This window comes from Metopolophium dirhodum, chromosome 6 (genome assembly GCF_019925205.1).
Source record: "Metopolophium dirhodum isolate CAU chromosome 6, ASM1992520v1, whole genome shotgun sequence".
Taxonomy (NCBI): Eukaryota; Metazoa; Arthropoda; class Insecta; order Hemiptera; family Aphididae; genus Metopolophium; species Metopolophium dirhodum.
In genome coordinates this window covers 11,880,219-11,903,303 of record NC_083565.1, presented here as the reverse complement: position 1 = coordinate 11,903,303, position 23,085 = coordinate 11,880,219, and the positions used below count along the sequence as shown (strand labels likewise).

Genomic DNA, 23,085 nt, shown 5'->3' with positions numbered 1-23,085 from the left:
CCATCCGAGAACTAGTGTCAGCAGCTGTTGCTTACTCTCAATCATGTCGCGTAATTGATTTCAGCCACTGCGTCGCGCCGAGGCACAGTCAAATTGATTTAAATAAATAAATGGTTGTAAAATATAATTTTAAATAAAATAAAATATAATAATAATTTGATTTAAATACATATATGAAAAGAAAAGTAATTGCAGTCTTAACTCATAACTACACTGCAATAATTAAATATTAAATAATAATATTTGTGAATGAAGCAAAAATACTTCTTATAAATTATAGTCGTTCAATTAGAATTGATGATGCTCCACCACCACCATTACAAATAGAAGCTACACCCTTTTGTCCTGGTTTTAATGCATGAGCCAAGTGCACCACAATCCTGGCACCAGACATCCTAAAAAAAAGTTTTTTTTGATACAATTTATCAAATTATGTACATCGTAAAGTGACATATTTACCCTATTGGATGACCCAAGCTAACAGCTCCACCATGTACATTGATTTTAGATGGATCGAGATCTAGTTTCATTATATTAGCTAAAACCACAACACTGAAAGCTTCATTTATTTCCCATAATGCAATGTCATCTTTCGATATACCACTTTTGCTTAACAACTAGAATAAAAATCAATAAATTCCAATAATTAATAATGATAATATATTTTTTCTTAAGAATGTTGCTTTATATTTGGAAAAATGAATAGTTTGCCCAGAGAGTGATGCTGCCGGAGATAATTAGTCCACAAAGGCATTCTGTTCTCCATAATTATAATTAAAGTATACTATAAAAAAGTAATAATACATACTTTGGGTATAGCAAATGCTGGAGCAATAGGAAAATCAATAGGGTCGGTTGCACCATCTTGAAATGCAACTACTCTAGCTAAAGGTTTTAAATTTAATTTTTTTACAACATTTTCATTTGTCAATACTAAAGCTGCAGCCCCATCATTAATCGTTGATGCATTTCCAGCAGTTACAGTTCCATTTTCTTTCTAAAATATAAAAAAAAAAAAATATATATAAAAAAAAAAAGATAATAATATTTACTTGAAAAACCGTATTCAATTTTTTAAACTTTTCAAAATCTATTCTTTTAAATTCTTCATCTTCGGACACAACAATATCAGGTTTACCTTTAAATATTTGAATTAGTTTTAGTCATTAGTTTACAAAAAAAAAAGACATTTGTTACCTCTTTTTTGAGGAACATTTACTGGAACAATTTCTTGAGCAAAGTGTCCTTGTTTCCACGCATCAGCACTTTTTTTGTAACTGCTTAAAGCAAAATCATCTTGCTGTATTCTACTAATGCCACATTGTTTAGCAGTATTTTCGGCACAACTGCCCATGTGAACTTTGTTGTATACATCAGTTAAGCCATCAAACACAATTCCGTCCTAATAGAGTATAATGAAAAAAAAAAATATTAACATATATTATATTTGTAAGAATGTTAAACGTATATAAATAATAAACAAACAGATAAATTCACACCGCCATATTTTGTTTCTCCTCTAGCTAGATAAAATGGTACATTAGACATAGATTCCATGCCACCGGCAACTACTATTTGTTGATGGCCACATATAAGACTCTGAGAAGCCAACATGACCGACTTCATTCCGGAAGCACAGACTTTATTTATTGTTGTACATATAGTTGATTTAGATAATCCTATGAATTGATCATAGTAATTTGGTAAAATGTTTAAGCATAATAATTAAAATAATTCAGTAATTCACCAGCAAATATTGTTGCTTGTCTTGCTGGCGCTTGTCCAACACCACCTTGACATACATTTCCCATAAAAACTTCCTGAATTTCATCTTTTGAAATTCCAGATCGCTCAACAGCAGCCTGTTGCAAAAATAAAGTTAATGTTTAATTGATTTAACAGTTTTCATTTAACAATACCATAAATAATAAAAGTAAATAAATGTGCAATTATAAATATTAGTCAGTCATTTCACTAAAAATATAAAATTAAATACTTAACACTAATTGATTATCCCAAGATCATTCAACAATTAAATATTATATTAAAATTTTTTGATATGAAAATTGTTCATTTCTTGAAACAAATGAAAATTACCCTATGCAGTTATGCACTTTTGTTTTTTTTTTTTTTTAATTGTCTTAATTGTATTTGTTTCTTATAAATTTTAGTCTAAAATGTGTGTAAGTATTACTTTTAGTTTCAAAAGTTCTAGAATTCCAAGTTCTAATTTTATGCTATTAATATAAATTAAGTATTAAAAACTTGTATAGAAAAAAATGTTAATCTTATGAATTATCGTTAAAACTAGTATTTAAAATACTATGTACTCACCTGTATAGCTATAGCACCCAGTTTAGTAGCAGAAAGACTCTTCAATGATCCACCAAAAGAACCAATTGGAGTTCTAGTAGCACTGACAATAAAAACATCTCTCATATTTGAGGTTGTTGATAAAGATCGTCGGGTACAAGTTTTTATTAAGCACTATTGAAATAATATTTTATTAAAAATCATAAAAGTAAATTCTTTATATTTCAAATATTGAGTCTAAAATTATATATTTGAAGAGCTTAGCTTAGCATATTACCTTTCCTGTTTTAAATCTCATCATGATAATGGTTTTATTGTTAACACTATACAAAATAAATTAGTTAAAATCTGTTTTAGCTGTTAACTCTAAATAGAGATAAATATTTTTACTTACAGTTTAAATTTGTATACTATTAAATTATTTTCCTATCCAACTTTAAAATATCAGATTTCAATAAAAATGTTTTTCGAAGATTCCTTTCGTTGATCGCTATTACACAAGCTAATAACAATGGTAATAGCTGACCAGCAGGCTAATGAATAGTTGAAACTAAAAACAAGTGATGATTATTTCTTGATAGGACATCTCAAAGTGTAAAGAATAAAGATAACTGAACAGTCTACGGTGGTAAAGATCAAAGTTCAAAGTAGAAAAAAAGTTATGAAAATAATTATCACGTTATCTTGTTGTATTAACAGGTTGGTTAATCTAATTCTAATAGCGCATTCCACCACGTCACACTAGCAGCAGCTGAGCTGCAGTAGTGCACTTTTTTTGTTCCACCAGCTATTCTATGGCAGTGTGCACTAAATTACTAATTTTGTGTTCCAAGTTACTGCACTATGCGAGTTTTTTGCACCTAGTAACATCTAGTACTAAACTAATCTATAGTATTCGGTGATAGCAATGATTGTCGTGTGCTTCAGATGACGTCCCGAAATTAGTAGCACGATCAAACAAGCTGCGTAGGCTGGGGTTGCTACTTTAACCCGCGTAGTATAGAGACTATTCATGTTTTAGCGTTTTTTAAAAATATATGCATTATTTAGAAGCATGACCCTCTTTAGATTTTATAGCTTGTACGATTACGCATTTATTTATGTGCAGAAGTGTATATTTCATAAACATGTTATTCTTAAGAAACAAATTTGAGTGTAACGATACTATATTATATATTATATCTATATGAAACGATCGTTCAAGAAAACACATGTTTGTCGAGAGTTGACTGAGTGGTGTATCAAGATAGATAATACTATCTATGATAGTATTGGGCTCAGCTACTAGATAGCTAACTCCCACCGTGAATTGAAACATTAAGGTCGGGGGGCAATTGCATGGTATTTCTTATGACAAATACGATTAATTACGATTTATTTTGTATTGTATTTTATTATTTCTGAACCTGTAGTTTTAAAAACAAAAAAATATTTTATGTTAGTAATTTTTATGACTATTTTATTTTACCATTAAAAAGTAAAAACGATGTTGTTCCTAATACATTTTGTACAATGAATGAAATGTTTTGCCGCCGAGAAAAATATGGCGGCCGTCGACAGCTGAGCTTCACTTGATAACAATATAAATTATATAGGAGCATAGATAATATCTTATATTATCTATGTATAGGAGTACCTTATCTAGATAGTATATAGATTTTAGATTCTGTGATGTGAACAAAGATATATCTTCTAATACTATAAAATCACAATTTCGTATAGGTCATGACAAATTAAAATAAATTAAATTTGTCGTGGTATAGGTATAAAATATAAAATACAAAATAACTATAAACAGTGTTAACAAGCTTAGATCATACACTATAATAATATGATCTAGGGTTAACAGATTGTATAATTTAATTATTTACACAAAAATAAAAAAAAAATAGATACGAATCACATATATAAACCACGATTTATCTTTAATCGTGATATTAACGCATAATCGTACAAGCTATAAAATCTGAAGAGGGTTATGACTTATGGTTTAAAATAATGCACATAATATATTGTAAAAAAATATATATACACAGGTTAAAGTAGCAACGTTAGCGTACGCAGCGCAGCCTGTGGCCGTTTAATCGTGCGACTTATTTCGATTTTCAGTACGTTTTTTTCATGCGCGACTGGTGTTCGTGATGATACTTATAAAATATAAATCTTATCATAAAACAGTAAACAATAAACATATCTCATGCTACAAAAGTACAAACACGGAATACTCCACATTTGCATAATAATTCTTTACGCTATCAATGTCAAAATTCAGTTTAAATTTATCACTTCATGCGTGACAACGTTTTGTCATGATATACTGTTTATCCGTACGGGATTTGTGATCGTTTCGATTACTTTTTATAGATATTTACGATATAATTTTGAAATGGACAATATTGATTTGAAGGATAATAAGTTGACTTTAGTAATTATACTTAAATAGTAGTGTTATATTAGATATAGTACAACTAGTATTAATTTCTGCTGTTGTTTTAAGGTCGATGATGCAGCTTATTATATACCAAATTTTATAACTGAAGAACAGGAAACATATATAATGGATAAAGTAAATAGTGCGCCAAAACCGAAATGGTGTCAATTGAAAAATAGAAGACTTCAAAATTGGGGAGGTATACCTCATGCCAAAGGACTCATACCCGAAACAATTCCTGATGTAAGTATGATTCACTTAATTATTTGCAACTATGGAGTATAATTTAAATTGCACGTTGTAGTGGTTAAAAGGATTTGTTGATCGAGTAGAAAGTCTACAAGTATTTCCTAGGACTAACAGACCAAACCATGTGTTAATTAATGAATACTTATCAGGACAAGGAATCATGGTATAAATGTATGATAAGCATAAAACATTATTAGATTGTAACCAATGTTGTTCTTTAGCCACATTTAGATGGAAGTTTATTTTTCCCTACTATAAGTACTATTAACTGTGGATCTCATACCGTACTGAATTTTTATAAGCCACTTAAGGTAAGATTATTTTAATATTAAATTTATAATTTTTTTTTTTTTTGTTCATCTGTGATAAAATTATTAAAAAGTTATACTTGCTTTACATAAAGATAATAAAATTATTGTATCTTAACATATTTTTTAATAAATTATAAACTACCTATTGCTTACAAAGTTGATAAAATATAATTCAGAATAATACTTCCTTATTATCAATATAGGATTTAATGTTAGAAAAACATACAAAATGTCTCCCTTTTTTATGTAATAGGACAAAATATCTCAATTCATGGGTGATTCTTTTATCACGACTAATCATTATTTTAAAAAATATTAACAATTTTAAGTCTTTATAAGACAGCGTTTTTTTAAAAACTTATATTATATTTTTTACCAATGTATGTGTATAATAAATTAGTTTAAGAAATTACAACTATAAAATAGATAGGAGATTATGTTCTAGAGCAGTAAAATGTATCCTAAATTAAATTAATAATCTTTAATTATAATACTATAAAATCTTTTTATTAGGTAACTAAAAATTAAAATGTATTATCTTTGAAACAGTATTTTATCATTTTTAGACTGACATTGAAGTTGTATCAAGTGAAAAAGTATACAGTTTATTGTTGGAAAGACGAAGTTTACTCATTTTAAAGGATAAAATGTATACTGAATATATGCATGGCATTGAAGAGATTACCAATGATATCATTGACGATAAAATATCCAATATAACATATTGTGGATCAAATATACAAAATGGAATTCCATTGACAAGAAATAAACGTATTTCATTAACTATTAGAAATGTACCTAGAGTATCTAAATTTAATTTGAACTCGTTGGTGATAAAAAAATAAACTCATTAATTTTAAAACACAAATATGTACAATAAATTGTTTGAATATATTTTTAAATTCACTTAAAATAATTAATCAAATTTATAATATTTACAATAATAATTTTTTCCTTGTATATATATTTTTTATAATTAAAAAGTTGTTGGTAAATAAATATGTTTTTCTAATGTGCATACCCCTACTATTGGTATTAAATAAAAAATAAAATCAATAGATTTACAAACAATATCAAAGCAGGTTGACATCAATACCAGAATAGATTCATGGTTATTTACAGCACACAGACACAATAAAATTTAACACTTGTAAATTAATAAAAAATATTATGATATTGCAAATATGGCAAAACCACGTCACTCAAAACAATCATTTTTTTCTTAACTTACATAACTAATAATATAAGATTTAAAATTGTAATCTAATATTATTCATTAATATGTATATTTATATAAATATATATCTATGTGTATTAGCTATATTATCCTAAATCATATTATGTACAATACATTATTATAAAGAGCTTACATTTTGTCTGTATACTTATTAATTATAATATTAAATGAATTGTACTGTAAGTAATAAATTAACATTTGGAACAATAAGTTTTCATGGAAGTAAACAATTATTTTTTAAACTAGATAATTTTGTGCGTAAGGAATACAAAGTCAATACATTTACAAGAACTTGGTGCACATCCATAATTCTATTGAAATATTTTTTGAAATAAATCAAAACCAAAAAAATAATATAAATTAAGTCATCAATTAGAAAATAATATAGTCTTGTAACTGAATAATTTATGTTTAGAGAAATTTATAGAAGATGCCAATGCCAAAAAATAATTATTATAAAATAAAGTTACAACTATTTGAACATGTATAAATGTATTTAATCAAAACATGCGAAGGGAAAATACAGTATTTAGAAATGTTATAAGAATAAGAATCAATTATATTTTTAACATTATTATTCATTAGATATTTTAAGGCATAAGTATGGTTGAAAAAATATTGATTTCTGAAGTATAAGGAATAACTCACAAAAACATTAAAATAGATTATACTTAAAGTATTACAAATATGTTTTACATATAAATACAATTAATAATGATCAAGTAACAATAATAATTTTAAATGTTGGCATCGACATCAGAAAATAATTAAGATTGATGCATATTTCATAATATCATTAAGTACTATTATTACAAAAAGTATCCATGTAACTTTGAATTACCTTATAAATATTTTCGGATTATTTTGAAATTTAATACTATTAGCTACCTAAGTTATTCAAAACTTAATAAAAAATAATAAACGAAAAAAAGTATAAAATTATAAAAGTTAAACAAGAATGTGAATCAACACATCAAAACAAATTTGTGATATGGTATGTGTTAAACATAAAAATTTAGTCTTTCAAGAAATCAGAATTAAGTTAAATTGATAATATTATAAACAAAATGAATTTCAAATATTGTTCAAACAAGTAGACTATATTACTTACAAAGTGTGTTATAATGTCTATCATCATTTACGATTTCTTAGTGTTTTTCGATCGTTGGGGTTATTTTTAACTATTCCAATACCAGCAGTAGTTATTTTAGCAGAAACAGCATTTCCCGCATCTATAAAAAAATATATATACATGTAAAAAGTTTAATATCAAGATTATTTTTACACAAAGCAAATTTGTATTTAACAGAACCAATTTTGTGTTATAATATTTTTATATTAAGAATTATTTAACTTGTAGGTAAGAACATTATCAAGGGCATATTCATAGGATTTTGTTGATAATTTAATTTTAAAATTATGTAACTATGTAAAATATTACAGTTATTAAATTTGTATAATTTGCTCTCATATTTAATAAAAGTGTATGAGGTGGTGCCCTAGATAATATCTTTACATTTAATTTTGATAAGTGAATTAACTCTGATATTAAAGGTAACAATACAAAGTTAGGTCAGCTGAACACATATTTGCTATGCTGTTAATAAGACTGAGACAACTTATGTGGGTATGGGATAATAAAAAAAAAAATTGAAATAGAGCCAAAGATACAGATATTTCCATTGTGAATTTTTCAGAAGCATTAACATAATAATTGGTCTGATTGTTGGATTATAAATATAATATTAAGAATAATTTTTACTTCTAGTTTTTGATGATCTCTCTGAAGGCAGTGGAACAGCTGGAGATTTTGGTTCTACTTTCTTGGAAGACTTTTTATCTGAAATACTGTTTTCTTTTTTTTGTTTTGTAGCAATTATTTCTCTTTTCTTCACTGCTGATGAAACAGATGCCAGAACATAAGTCGGTTTAACAGGAGTTTGTGTTTTTCTAACTGATGGTATTTTCGGTTTTGACACATTGCCTATTATTTTTTTAGCAGGTTCTTTTGCAATAACTTTCTTTTTCAAAACTTTTTTGTTTGATGATTTGTTTTGGTTACTATTGTCATCTTCATCATCATTCTCGTCACTCTCAGATGAAGAATGCCCAAAATCATAAGATGGTTTTTTCTTAGACAGTCTAGATGACTTTTTCACTGGTTGTTGTTCATCAGTTGATACCTTCCTTTTTACAGTAATGCTTTTTTTGCTACCTTTTTTCTTTGTTAGTTGAGCTTCGTCTTTGAACAAACTTACGTCCACTAAAATAATCAGTTTAAATTACAGTGATTGAAAAAAAAGCACTTTAATAATTAGCAAAAAATAGCATTAATAATTGAATATAATTTTTGGTACTGGTTTGTTAACGTCCCTGCCTAAAGAGTTTATAACCTAATAATTTAATAGTACCACGAAAAAAAATGTACTATTACTATAGGTACCTCGTAATGGCTAATAGTCTATAGTCTCCATCTTAATTTTGTTTGTACCGTTATAATTTTATTATATAAATTATCTAATTTATTAATAGATATCATTTTATACACAAATTTTTATCAAATATATTATTATTATTATGAAAGGCGGCTAGATCATAATCCTAAGTGGCGGGGATATAACAAACCAGAACTCAATGTTTTAATTACAACAATAATACATACACCCATCTGGATGTTCTTCAGTTACTGAAGGTTTCTCTGATCCTTTTTCAACATCAATAGATCGTTTCAAAATATTTTCAATTCTTAACTTTTCTTTTTCAGGTAGTTTCCATTGTTCTTTCTGAATTTTTTTTAATGTTATATTTGTCAAAATACAATCAAATTCTGTAAGAATTAAATAATTATTTGATTTTAGTAGGTAATTAATTAACTTAATTTCAAGTTCTAATTAAAATAAATTTTGCTTTAAAATCCATTATTGATTAACAATTTTATAAGATACCAACTAATAGGTACCTAACTTACCAAATTAACATGAATGACTTCTTTTTAAATTGCAAGCTTTTATTTATCTATCTCACAGGTTCTCAAACTTATTTAAATCACCACCCACTTCGAGAATCAATGACTTTTTAGAGCCCCAAAATGTTTTTAAGCTTACCCTCTGTACTCTGTAGTGTATCTTAAAAACAGTAGTTATTATAATTATTTTATTTAAATACGCCATGTTTTATATCTGAGTTCAAAATTGTATGTATAACGAGAACAAAACAAATATATAATTAAAATGCACAATTGAACATATTTAAAATTATATTTATTAAAGTTAAAACAGCAATCTAAAAGTATTTTTATTAAAAAATTAAAACTAAATATAAAACGTATCTTATGTGAAGGTTAAACCTGATGCTTTTGAACGAGTTGAGGCTCGAATTTACATAAAAATAGATGCAAGTGTATGTGGAATTATGTAGACATGATGTAATAGGTATTTAATTTTAATTTTAAGTAAAAGAAGAACATAACTTATTGCTTTTTAATCACCATAGGCACTCTAGCCAGCTCCAACGCACACACAATTTCTTTGGGTCTTATACCGGCACCCTGGAAGTTGCAACCGCCCACAGGGAGGGCTCTATCGTCCAATTTGAGAAAGACTGATCTATCTGATATACAATAAAACTTCCTTATAATGGAATCGCTGGGTACCAACTGATTTTTACATTATAGGAAGACTAAAATTACGGGACTACTGTGATTTTCCACTATAAGGAGATTTCTGTCTTATGGGGGTCCGTTATAATTTGTAAAGAGGTTGTGTATATAATATATATAATGAAAAGGAGAATTACATGCATTATGTATAGAATGTTTTTTAGGAAAAAAAACTATAAAAAATACACAAATAAAATAGTAATTCAAAATGTTTGCATTACCTGTATGGTCATAAAAATCTGGCGTAAACTCATCATTTGGATGTTGAGTTAGCCATCGAATACGAATGCGGCGACTAGCTCTATGAATATTTTGCATAGCTTGACATAAGTAAAACCCTCCATCTTCATTTCGTACAGCCAAAAATTCATTTCTGAAGATTAATTAATATTTTTGAATAATATATTAAATCACACGATCTATAAAAATGTATCAATGGCTATGAAATATTACTTGTAAAACACTGTTAATTTGTCACTATTGATTTTTGAAGATACGGGTTTTTCAGAAATTTTAGAAATATGATGCATTTCAGGCAACAATGATAATTGGAAAGGTTGTGTAGGAAGTCTAGTACGCTTTGATTTAATTTCTTCAACAGGTGTATCCTTTTTCAATGACTTTTCCTTCTTATCGTCTTCTTCTTCTAGTTGCTTAAAATAATTAAAAAAAAAAATTAGTTTAATAAATGATAGCTTATATTTTTTAAGATAGATAATTATTTAACAGATTTTTAGTTGACATTTAAGTAGTAATGCTACAAAAATCTTTGTACAAGAAAACAATAATATGTATACCCAATGAAGCTACTAATGATATGGCAATTTCTCACCAATATTATCAGAATTTACAATGTATTTTCATTCTTCGTAGTAGTTACTAGTTATGAAATTCTGGTATATTTTATCTTTGCTATTTTAAGACTATTTAATATTAAAAACTTACTTTATGTTCTCTTTTTCGTCGTACACTAACTTTTGAAGTGTTTACAGGTGCTTGTTCAGCTTTTTCAGAAGAAACAGTTGTTCCTTGGTTTGTTTCCGCTACAGTCTTAATTTCAGGGGAATCCTGACTGACTTTTACATCGTGTTCTTTTGGTTTAGAAACTAAATTTTCAGTTTTACGTAATTCTTCAGGCTTAATAGGATCACTTATAGATGTTACAATGACTTCTGGCAAAACTACTTTATCGGTTTGAACAATTGGCAAGTTATTCTTATCATCTTTTTTTTGAGATAGATTTTCAACTTCTGATATTTGAGGTTTCACTTCAGAAAGAGGAGATTCATTTGCGCTTTTAACATTGACAGAATTATTTACCTGATTGTGTAGTAATTGTGATTCAATTTTAGGCAGTGCTTCTTCAATTTTCTCACCAATTGCTTTTGTATCAGGTATACCATTACAAGCGGTAGATTTTGGAACAATATTTTCAACAGAAGTCATAATAGGCGAAGGGATAACAATTGGAATATTTTTATGTTCATTAACAAGACTCAAAGGTTGAGCTGATTGAGAAGTATTTAAATTAAGTGGAGTTAAATTCGGTGGTTGTTGTACTTTGGAAGGTGAAGAATTTGAAATAGTAGGAGGAGCCAATACTGTTGGCAAAGGCTGCTTCACTGGAGAGTTCATTGCTCCAATACTATTCATGTTTAAGAAGTTAAATTCAATCTGAAAATAATAAAAAATATCAATCGGTGGTTTTTTTTTTACCAGAACAAATATTATTTTAGATTGATTTGGTGGAGAAGGATAGTTATTTAAATTACATTATCTTTACCATCAACATTAAAAATAAAGATAAATTAATAATATCTATGCTACTTACATATTACAATCAATTTAACAATAACAAAGAAGCCTAGATAGTTACTTCAATATATTATAAATTGGGAGAAAGTATTTTGAGGCAAAAGTATACCTAAAATATATAAATATCCTATTAGATGTATCAGAAAGTATTATATTTTGTTATTAAGGATAATTTATTTTAAACTGTCATGTTAGTAAAAATTCCTCAATGTTTTTTTAATAATCACACTGATACATTATATACATATATAGCAACAAGTACTTTTAGGTGAAACCTCTAATGAACATAATTGTTCAATTAAAAATAATATTTTAATAACAAATTTAGTTTATACAATTTATTAAACAATTATTAATTTAATTTATTCAACATTATTCATTGATATTTAGTAACATAACTAATTTATAATGTAGATATGGGTACCTTAAGTTATTAAAATTACTGTAAATAAAATGATACCTACCTACATCAAGAAATAAGACATAAATCACTAATTATCATTACTTGATTACAATTTCTACAGTGGAATTTTATTTTTGTGTAATTCATATGGATTTATCTTATCTTTAATGTTAGTAAATAATTAATAAAATAATACTATTGAGATTGTTTTAACTATAATAAATAATAAAAATGTATTTTATTTTTAAGGAAATAAAAGAGGTATTTAAATGACATCAGAAAATGTTATTAATGCTTTAAATGTTAAATTTTAATAATTATTTTCATTAGGCGCCTTATTATTAATGAATGTTCATAAACATTCCAATATTCATTAAATCCTATCATAAGTGAATGTAGACTGTAATACATATTATTATATAAGACATTTAGTCTGTTAATGGATTTATAATTTCCTATAATATATTAATTAAATTACATCTTGTCAAATATATCTCCTCATATTTTTAAGACACCAATCTTTCTTAACATAATGAAAGTAAAATAACATCTCTGTTCCCCCTGGCGGTAAAGGACACCATGTCCATTTTTTTACGAAATTGAGTTAGCTCCATTTCCTTGTACATTTTTCGCTCTATGTAAATGTGTATATGGCACCATATCAGTTATCATAAGTAACGAAAATAAGACTATGGAAAATAAAACCATGTCCAATTTTTTAGAGGTAAAGAACACCATCCATCTCCTATAAAATTACTATTTTGTGACATAGTGTCGTTCACCTCCAGGGTACAGATATTTAAGTACACTAGATAAAAATTAATGGAATATTGCATGTATTTTGTATCAAGTTCTAAACCATTATTCAAAAATAACTACATAAAACCTCAACATTGGATGATAAAATCTAGTGGGCAGTGTACACACTACGGATGCATTCACCGAGATTGTGGTAGTAACGAAAGACCTAAACTCTTAGGACCCACGGGCAACTGTGTTCGTGAAGGCGGATTGTTTACAGACTACGTTTGGTACACACATTTTCCTAAGGATTAACGAGCAGTGTCTTGCATCACTAGAAATCGGGAGGGTAGCGAGAAGAGCGTAGCACGTTTGACGGTCACCAATAACGACGCGCACGGTAGACGAAATACCGTCAATTCTCGGCCTTACGGACGAGCGCCGACGGTCGAAGCGCGACCATACCGTGCAAGAACGACAAATGATGGCGGGCTCGTTGACGGGTATTTACCTTGGCGTATTCCACGGTCTAGCAGCGGGCAACGTTGTTCGGCGCTCTTTGAAACAAGTGAAGAATATTCTTTGGCGTTCCGCCCATAACAGCCACAACCGATGACTGAAATCCGACCGATCTCCGACAACGGGTCAAACGCACGGAGAGCAACGGCCAACGAGTAAGGGCACCGTGCGCGCGGCGGAGACGAATACGCGGGGCAATTGAACACACCGGGGTTGCCGAGTAAGGTGATGTTATTATTATTGTAGTTGTTCAGTCGGTAGGGTGTGAAGAAAAATCGACAAGCCTGCAAACTCACTTGCGCCGAGAAAATATAATAAGTAAATAACTAATATTGTAAATTGGAACCACTTCGCCAAACACAACAACAAACGAATCAACACAAACCCGACTCTTCGATGGCGTCAGTCCGACGTCAGTGCGCCCAATACCGGCAGCCCGAAACACGCCGTCCCGCGCGTCGGTGGCACTGTGGTTAACGCCGGACGTGCGTTATGTACATGTCTACCGCGATCCGCGGTATGTAACATAAACAGTAAACACGCGTGCGTCGCCTACACCCTGCTGTTAAGTGAACCTATCTCTTTTCTACACTAACCAAGCACCGGCTACCGGCACCGCGCACTGCCGCCAACCAGGTGTCGTCGGCACTACTCCCGTCACCGATACTCGTAACGTGGCTGCGCCGTCGTCGACGGTTGAGTGTTGACCTGTGCCATTGCCGTTTGCCGTAGAAAACATAATAACATTATAATAATATATTATATACGGCTCAAACGGCTGTGCGCCTGTGCGGGTCTGCGCATGGGACTTTGAGGCAGGTGAGCGGGGCTCGTTACCCGCGGAAGCGTCGGTCACGTAGGACGTAGATAAACCGGAGCAGGTTACAGGTGTCAATACCCAATAAACGCATGACGTACTATTATTGTTGCCGACCAGTTTGTTCGCAGTGTTACTAGTTACTACAGTATTAGTACCTGAATTGAAAAAAATAGTAAACGCGCGGACGGTGGAAAGTTTGTTTGGCACTTTGACGGACGTTTGGGCGTTTGTTCACCGGTGCGGTGTATCCACAATCGTACATCATCCGAATCGATTCGTTACTGTACAAACTGTCAAACTACAAGACGATTTTGATATATTTTTAGCACAAAAATTCTAATTCAAAAACGATCACGATGTTTTCTGCAGAGATCACGCTTAAGAGACTGATCAACATAAAATTGTTTAAAGTAATACAAATTATATTTTAGTAAACTTAAGGACCGTTACTTATATAAAATATAATATACCCACAACTATAATTATATTCAACCAATGGATGTATTGATCTATATTGTGTAATGTGTTTATGGGTGGACAGCTCATACATAACCCCCCCCCCCCTGATTTTTTTTCATGTACGTGCCTGGATTTAACTATATAAACGTATATAATTAATATAAAATCATATAAACTATACATTTTCAAACAATACTTATATATATATATTATATAGGTAATATTTATATTAACATAATTTATAGAATCTATAAATTAAAAAATTATATGGTTTTTCAAAATACAAAAAACAATTAGTATGCTGTTAAAAAATCTTAGTATGTTGAATTAAATAAGTAATTAAAATGTATTGAACAATTTGAAAGTTTAGTTTTGATATTCTTATATTATCATCAATATTATGTAATCCATGCATGATATTAATATATTATATTAACAATTATTAAGGTAACGGTGTAGTATACAGTAATCGACCTATGAACCTTAATAACTATGTTAATATCTGGTGCAGTGCAGCCTGCACCTAGTGAGTTACTTATCTGCGGGCGAGCCCGCCGGACACCCTTATTTTTGCTGTTTTTTCTTGTCTTAACGTATGTAGTTAAGAGGACGTCGTACTCACATAATATGTTGTCTACATGTCTTCGTCTTAAGCTACGGTTTCCCTGCAGGCTGCAGCGTCAAACGGTGGAAGTGTAGGACAGCACGGCTGCGTCAGACGCAACCTATATCTGGACCGGTAGTGACGACACACGCTGCAGCCTGCAGGGAAAACGTACCTTTTACGCGGACGTACGACCAGTGGCGCAAATAGTTTGGGGGGGCTTAGCCCCCTCAAAATCACTCAAAGCCCTCTCAAAAAATAATATTATAATATATTATATTATAATTTAAAAAAAAAAAATGATTGGGGTTTGAGCCTTCCCCCTAAACATTTTTTCTATTTGTGCCACTGGTACGACGTAGGACATTTTTGTTCTCCAGCTTTAATAGTGTGCTATTAGTTTAAGTATTAGAGTGAATAGACCTATTATCAAACATTTAGGTAAAAACATTATCTGTGTTCTCTCGGTCGGTTTTTAACGATATTTTAATTTTGAAGTGATGAGTTAAGAGTATGTACAATATTAATAAAGTGATATTTCACATACCCATATCTTGCTTGAAAATGAAAATAAAATGTTCTTAACTAAAAGTTTGATAATAGGTAAATTTACTCTAACATAAAAAACTAACAGCACACTATATTGAAACTGGTGAACGAAAATTTGCTACGTCGTACGTGTGTACGACGGAGACACCACATACGGGTATGACGTTCTCTTTAACGTGCTAAAAAGAATCACGGAAAAAAATCCTTTCATTTCCTTGATGCACATGATCGTTATTCACAGAAACAAAAGAAATAACTCAACAATGTTTAAATCAGTTTTTTAAAAATGGACACTATGAAGTATGAACTTAATAGAGCTGTTTTTTAACACCTCCAAGATTCCAACGAATAAAATTAGAGCATTTTTTGTGGAAATTGTACAAAAATCCTTATACGTACGAAACCAATTTCAAATGCAAACTTGCTTGTGAACTGTAAAAGAAACATAAAATGAAAACATAAAAACATAAAATTTGAAAACAAACGTATAAATAATACGATACGTATTACGTGTATCATTAGGAGGGGGGCTTGGGGGACTTAATATCCCCTCAAATGTTGGTCAAGTCCCCCCAGTTCAAAATCTAGTAATTAGTACTAATTTTTATATTCTGTGGTACTAAGCAATATGGACTATTGGGAGGGAGCTTGAGTCCCCCCAAAAAATTTAGTCAATTTGCGCCTATGACGTATTACTCATACGATGCCATCCAACAGACTGGCAACACTTATCAATCATAATCCTATCGCCGAACCTTCATTGAATTTTCGAGCATTGTGACTCAACGTAAAAATTGTATTGATATTTTTTTTAAAAAAAAACTAAAAAAAATTAAATTGTTGAATGTCTCACCCTCTCATAACATTGTATTATGTATATTAAATTATGAAATAAACATTTGGTGAAAATTTCAAGTACGAAAGTACCTACGTTTAATATTTTTTGAATTAAAACAAAATAAGAAAATCGATCAATGAGAATTTGTTAATTTACGGGTGAATCCAAATCTAACTTCAAACACTCATACAAAATTTATTTGACTTTCTGGTAAATTTTTTAACTGTAAAAAACTTATTAATACATTTTTAAATTTTAGACATACATCGTCAATTTTTCACGAATTCTAACTAAAATTAAGTTGCACATTTCTGTGAATTTGATGAATTTTGTCATCGTTCTAACTTCAAACACTCATAAAAAAATATTGTAGATGTACGCTCAACTTTTTTTTTAATGTCCACTAACAAAAACTTATAAGGAAACTTGTATTAATTTTAAAGTTTTCAGACGGAGCAAAAATTTTTTATCGACACTAATTAAAAAAAAAACTAATATAAATACCGAAATAATCTTTGCCTATAAAATATAAATAGCTCAAAAATAGTCAAACTATTTTGAATATTGTACGGTGTATTTTATTCCATTAAATATATTTTCATTGGAATGACTAACAAAAATACAATTCTTAAAGAAATATCTAAAATATGTATTATTTTGTACAATACAGAATAATGAAAACAGTATCAATGTGGCGTTGTACGATAGTGGGATAGTTTGTCGGTCCTTAGTGTGTTCTATATTTACAGTTCAGTGGTATTAGATAGATACTTTAAACCTTTAACACCTGCGCATCTTTATAGGACACAGCATTTTGATCCCGATTGCCCATTTGAGCCCTTTATGAATACGCCACTGCTGTAGAGTGGCCCAGATTGGCAAGACCTTTCAAATATATAGCCGACAAGGCTAAATATGTTTATTTATTTTGTCTAAATAATAGCTTAAGATCCCTCCTAAATATCCAAGTTTATATGTTATAATTAATTTTTATCATATGAAATGAGGACAGGTATTCATAAAATGTATCAAATAGTTAATTATAATTTATTATTAATTTATTTTTATCTTAATGTGTTATAGAAACAATATATGCCAAGTAGTACAATATCAGCTAAAATAGAAGAGTCAGTACTTCAAGGAATCAATAAAGTTAACTGTACATCGAGTTTAGATATAAATGAACCATCTTTAAATAGCCCTGTACCTATTTTTAGAATATTGAATGATACTGGAGACATTTCGAGCAATTGTAAATCTATAATTGTAAGTAAAATATGAAAAAATAATTATTTATCGTACTAAATATTGGCAATATTTAAATACAGATACCAGAAAATAATGATTTGATTAAAATGTATAAATCTATGGTTTTACTATCCATAATGGATAAAATATTGTATGAATCTCAAAGGCAAGGTAGAATATCATTTTATATGACAAACGAAGGCGAAGAAGCTGCACAAATTGGTAGTGCAGCCGGATTACATGTTAATGATCTTGTGTATGGGCAATACAGAGAAGCGGGTATATTATACTTCATCGTCTTCGCCCATTTTTAAAATAATAATTAATTACTTTACAAATATTTAATAATTATTCTTTTATAGGAGTTTTATTATTCAGAGGCTACACACCTGAAGAATTTATGAATCAATGTTTTGGTAATGTAGATGATCTTGGTAAAGGAAAGCAAATGCCAGTACATTATGGATCTAAAAATCATAATTTCGTGACTATTTCGTCTCCGCTTACAACGCAACTACCTCAAGGTAAAAAATATATACAATGATACACTTTTGATCAAATAAAATATTATACTAAGAAGGTATTCTTTTTTTTTTTTAATTTTAAAGCTGTTGGATCAGCATATTCGTTTAAACGATTAAAAATCAATCGTTGTACTATTGTTTATTTTGGTGAGGGGGCTGCAAGCGAAGGAGATGCGCATGCTGCATTTAATTTTGCGTCTACTCTGGACTGTCCAATAATATTTTTTTGGTAAATTAAAATTAATTTACTATTTTATTGTTTGAAAAAATAATGTTACTATTATGTTTAGTCGTAATAATGGATATGCTATATCAACACCAGCTAATGAACAGTACAGAGGAGATGGTATTGTAAGTCACGGTTCTGGCTACGGAATTGCTACTATTCGTGTCGATGGCAATGATATTCTGGCAGTATATAATGCAATTATAAAAGCTCGAGAATATGTTATGAATAACACAAGACCTCTGATATTAGAAGCTATGACTTATAGGTATTTTTCGTAAAAAGTAGATTAATTTAATGTATGAAATAAATTACCAATTTAAAATCGAATTAGGCGAGGTCATCATAGTACTTCTGACGATAGTACTGCGTACAGATCTAAAGACGAGATTAAAGAATGGTCAAACAAAAATCCAATTACAAGATTCAAGCGATTACTTGAAAAAAATAATCTTTGGAATGATCAAAATGAAGTTGAATATGCAAATGAAACTAAAAAACAAGTAAATATAGTTGTTAAACAATATTTACGTATAAAAAAAATCATTTTATTTTTATGTTATTATTTATATTATCATTATATGTATTTGTGCTAATTTGTTTTAGTTGATGCAGTCATTTACAATTGCATCAAAAAAAAATAAACCTAATTGGAGAGAAATGTTTAATGATGTGTATCACGAAATCCCAGATAATCTATTGTAAGTATAAATAAATGTATACCTACGTTTTATATAAACACATAGGAGGCACCCACATTAAGAGGACGTGATACCCGCATGTGTTGTCTCCGTCTTACAAGTGCGTAACATAGCAAATTTTACGCTCAGCAAAACACGTGTAGCTCCGTTAATTATATTTTAATTTTAACGCGAGTTATGAGTATTTTAAGATGTTTAAAAAATGTACAATTTTAAAATACTTATAACTCGCGTTAAAATTAAAATATAACAAAAAGCCCATGAGATTGCCTAGATAATAATCTTACCTTTAAATTTTATAAGAGGTCAATTCGCTCTAATTTTTAAATTAACGGAGCTACACGTGTTTTGCTGAGCGTAAAATTTGCTATGTTACGCACTTGTAAGACGGAGACAACACATGCGGGTATCACGTCCTATATAATATTCAGTGCACTATTAGATTCTGAGCGGAGCGAGGAATGTAATGGTTTTACAATGATGTTTATTTCTTTTTTATTCTGTAAACATTTTCCCTCCCTTTAAAATTGCTCAAAAGTATCAAGTATAGCATCTTTTCTGAAAGGTAATGTTCTTGAGCTGGTACTTTAGAGAGGTCATTTTTCGATTTTCGAAACGCAACTCGAAATAAAAGCGGTTAAAGGAGAAAAAACGTACGATTTCACGATTTTATAATATTAAATAATTACGGACGACGTTTTCTACCAGAAATATTGCTTCAAATGAAAAATGACATGAGATAGTTTTATTGTATTTTAGATTTTGTTCGTTTCGGTTTAAAATTCGGAAAATTTTAGCCATTTTTGAGCTATTTATAGACATTTTAATTTTGGGAGTTTTTTTGTTGTAATTCGGTTACAAACATTCGTAAAAACTTGAAATTTGGGTTGTTTACTTATATTAGCCTTACCTAGACATGGTAAAATTTTCAAAACTTTTGAGCGACTTATGAGCTTTTTCTTTTATTTTATATTTTTGTTTCATTTTTATATTTCCTAATTATAAATTATAATTATGATAATTACCTATTTATATAAATCGTTCTTAAGCTGTTCTTAAAACGCTTTGTGTATCATCATAGAAACGAATAAAATTAAATAAAAAAGATTCCCTCGTCCGCTCAGAATCGTTTTTTTATCGAATGCAATCATTGTATTCAAATCGAATACAGTAAAATTACACTATCCTGTCCGAGGCCCGAAAGGACGATGGACAAACATAATCCACCACCAAAATGCGCTGACCTACTTTTTTGTTTTCATTCTCTGGCTCACGCGTAACATAGACAAAACGCATTTACATAGAATCATTTTTTCTATATTTTTAGGTAATCTTAAGGGTAAAAGTACCCTTTACAAAAAATATAGAGAGTAATATTTTTGAGGGAATGACATCGATTTGTCCATTTGTAATTTTTAAATTAGTATTTTCTATACATCATATTAACATTTTCAAAATATATTGTCTCTTTTTGAGCTATTTATATAAAATGTTGATTTTACTAATTTATTTTAGTTAGTCAATAAAAATTTGAAAACTGAATACAAAGTTCCTCGTAAATTGTTAGTGAAAATAAAAAAAAAGGTTGTGTAAATCCACAATATTTTTTTAGTTAGAAATCTATTAATTATTAACAAATTTTGCGTAACGCTTTGTTTATTTCCATAGAAACGCAATAATTAACAATACAACAATCTCCTACATTTTAATTACAGAGGAAAAATATAGTTATATAGTACCATGCTACTTTGCGTAGATAATGGTTTTTTTTTTTTTTGTTTATTTATTTATTATAGTTACATGAAATATATATAGATTATAGTACAAATATAGCGAAATATTACTATATAGAAATTGCTCTACACTGAGATATAACCTCGTATCGTAGAGCAACAGTACTTTTCTTTAAAAACAAAAGAAAAGAGTGGAAAATAATAATAATGATAGGTGATAACATTCTAACAAGAAAACTAAAACGGTTCTTATATTAAGAGGACACCACACCCGTATGTGTTGTCTCCGTCTTACAAACGCGTAACATACCAAATTTACGTTCAGAAATTCAAGTTTTATGCCGTTAGCTTCAAAATTAGAGCGAATCGACCTATTATGAAACTTGAAGAACATTATCTGTGTTTTGTAGGAATTTTTTTTTACGATAGTTCAGTGTTGAAGTGAGTTATAGCGTGTAAAATAAATGTAAATTAAAAATGCTCATAACTCTTACAATAATATAAAAAAGTTGATAATAAGAGTGATTTAAATATTTAAAATACCTACATAATAATTTGACAGTCACTTAGAATGTTGATGTGATTGAAAGATGAAAGGTTCTGAGTGCAACGATCAGTGGCGTATATAGGGGGGAGCCCCCCTAGGCCAGAGCCCATAGTGAAATTGCAGGTTCAATTAAAGCATTTCATGTATGATACATTGTTTACAGTTTTTCACCATGATTAATTTAGCCGGTTGATTAAAATCGTTTTTGAGATATCAACGAGGAAATGTTAGATTGTCAGGACTTGCTTTGATGACTTTGATGTTAAATTCACAGTAAGATAACATTAAAATATATATATGAAATTGTCAATATTTTTTAAAAAATAATTGTAAAATTTAATTGCGCAATTTTTTATTTGTATTTTATATATTTCATAATTATACCTAGCTCCCTAAAATATGTTCAGTTATGGCTATGTTAGTCGTGCTATGCTTGACTATAATAGTGATAAATTGGCCCATACTGAAGATAATTTGTGTATACGCCACTGGGAACGATAATTATTGATTTTACAATGATGTGTATTTATTTTTTTATTTTTAACTTATAATTTATTTTATATTTTTATCCCTCATAATCTATTTATATGATTATTTTGATTTATACAATCGTGGTATTATATACTATACTTGCAATATACATATACCTAACTTAATACGATCGTTGAATATTTAACAATTCTTACCTACGTAATTAAATTACAGTTGTACCAATTGTTCATATAATAATTTCAAAAAAACTATTCAACTATTAGAAGACTTAGAATAATTTTGATAAAAATATGTTTCTTAATTTTTATTTTACAGGGAACAAATGAACTCACTGGAAGATCATATATCAAAATATTCTGATCATTATCCTAAAGAGTAAAAGTTTGAAAAATATTTTTACCTAGTTAATATAAATTTATAAATATTAAACTGTATAATACAAGATATAATTGTCTAATATATTATTGTTAAAGATTTGATGTAAACCAACTATCTTTCATTAAATTGGGACACTTGCACTGCAGGGCCCACTTAAAAGAGGGGCCCGCCGACTTCAGGCATAGAAAATGAATTATATACATATTATATCATACGCCGGGAAAACAAAATAGATTTGGATTTTACTTGGATATTTTGATAGGTTTATAAGTATAATGAGTTTTCCCTA

General features: G+C 29.1%; 4 protein-coding genes across 4 annotated transcripts; 2 read left to right on the top strand and 2 right to left on the bottom strand.

Annotated features, from left to right (window-relative positions):
• Positions 1-124: 124 nt before the first annotated feature.
• On the bottom strand, positions 125-3,324 carry LOC132946966 (acetyl-CoA acetyltransferase, mitochondrial). Its single transcript, XM_061017102.1, has 10 exons — positions 2,708-3,324; positions 2,591-2,636; positions 2,335-2,487; positions 1,748-1,862; positions 1,486-1,679; positions 1,198-1,402; positions 1,053-1,138; positions 809-997; positions 460-617; positions 125-395 (listed from the first exon to the last, which is right to left on the bottom strand). The coding sequence occupies exons 2-10, from the start codon at positions 2,612-2,614 to the stop codon at positions 275-277; spliced, it is 1,245 nt and encodes a 414-aa protein (XP_060873085.1). The 5' UTR covers positions 2,615-2,636; positions 2,708-3,324; the 3' UTR covers positions 125-274.
• A 244-nt stretch (positions 3,325-3,568) lies between these two features.
• LOC132946968 (alpha-ketoglutarate-dependent dioxygenase alkB homolog 6) lies at positions 3,569-6,165 on the top strand. Its single transcript, XM_061017106.1, has 5 exons — positions 3,569-4,738; positions 4,811-4,987; positions 5,049-5,156; positions 5,215-5,304; positions 5,871-6,165. The coding sequence occupies exons 1-5, from the start codon at positions 4,511-4,513 to the stop codon at positions 6,147-6,149; spliced, it is 882 nt and encodes a 293-aa protein (XP_060873089.1). The 5' UTR covers positions 3,569-4,510; the 3' UTR covers positions 6,150-6,165.
• Positions 6,166-6,176: 11 nt separating this feature from the next.
• LOC132946964 (uncharacterized) lies at positions 6,177-14,124 on the bottom strand. Its single transcript, XM_061017100.1, has 7 exons — positions 13,670-14,124; positions 11,145-11,873; positions 10,653-10,852; positions 10,421-10,572; positions 9,204-9,368; positions 8,304-8,804; positions 6,177-7,773 (listed from the first exon to the last, which is right to left on the bottom strand). Exons 2-7 carry the CDS (start codon positions 11,850-11,852, stop codon positions 7,676-7,678), a joined length of 1,824 nt encoding a protein of 607 aa, XP_060873083.1. The 5' UTR covers positions 11,853-11,873; positions 13,670-14,124; the 3' UTR covers positions 6,177-7,675.
• Positions 14,125-14,277: 153 nt separating this feature from the next.
• On the top strand, positions 14,278-22,892 carry LOC132946965 (2-oxoisovalerate dehydrogenase subunit alpha, mitochondrial). Its single transcript, XM_061017101.1, has 9 exons — positions 14,278-14,907; positions 18,031-18,213; positions 18,276-18,474; positions 18,558-18,719; positions 18,804-18,948; positions 19,010-19,213; positions 19,280-19,448; positions 19,552-19,646; positions 22,734-22,892. Exons 1-9 carry the CDS (start codon positions 14,854-14,856, stop codon positions 22,795-22,797), a joined length of 1,275 nt encoding a protein of 424 aa, XP_060873084.1. The 5' UTR covers positions 14,278-14,853; the 3' UTR covers positions 22,798-22,892.
• Positions 22,893-23,085: the final 193 nt, after the last annotated feature.

Coding starts and splice junctions, on each gene's coding strand:
- LOC132946965 (XM_061017101.1), top strand. CDS start 14,854: ATGTTTTCTGCAGAGATCACGCTTAAGAGACTGATCAACATAAAATTG. Junction 18,214..18,275: donor GCAATTGTAAATCTATAATT/GTAAGTAAAATA, acceptor ATTTAAATACAG/ATACCAGAAAATAATGATTT. Junction 19,214..19,279: donor TTAGAAGCTATGACTTATAG/GTATTTTTCGTA, acceptor AAATCGAATTAG/GCGAGGTCATCATAGTACTT.
- LOC132946964 (XM_061017100.1), bottom strand. CDS start 11,852: ATGAATAGTATTGGAGCAATGAACTCTCCAGTGAAGCAGCCTTTGCCA. Junction 10,853..11,144: donor GACGAAAAAGAGAACATAAA/GTAAGTTTTTAA, acceptor AATTATTTTAAG/CAACTAGAAGAAGAAGACGA. Junction 8,805..9,203: donor TGAAGAACATCCAGATGGGT/GTATGTATTATT, acceptor TGATTATTTTAG/TGGACGTAAGTTTGTTCAAA.
- LOC132946968 (XM_061017106.1), top strand. CDS start 4,511: ATGCTACAAAAGTACAAACACGGAATACTCCACATTTGCATAATAATT. Junction 4,739..4,810: donor AGGATAATAAGTTGACTTTA/GTAATTATACTT, acceptor TGTTGTTTTAAG/GTCGATGATGCAGCTTATTA. Junction 5,305..5,870: donor ATTTTTATAAGCCACTTAAG/GTAAGATTATTT, acceptor TATCATTTTTAG/ACTGACATTGAAGTTGTATC.
- LOC132946966 (XM_061017102.1), bottom strand. CDS start 2,614: ATGATGAGATTTAAAACAGGAAAG. Junction 1,863..2,334: donor TGGGTGCTATAGCTATACAG/GTGAGTACATAG, acceptor TTTTTGCAACAG/GCTGCTGTTGAGCGATCTGG. Junction 1,680..1,747: donor ACAAGCAACAATATTTGCTG/GTGAATTACTGA, acceptor ATCAATTCATAG/GATTATCTAAATCAACTATA.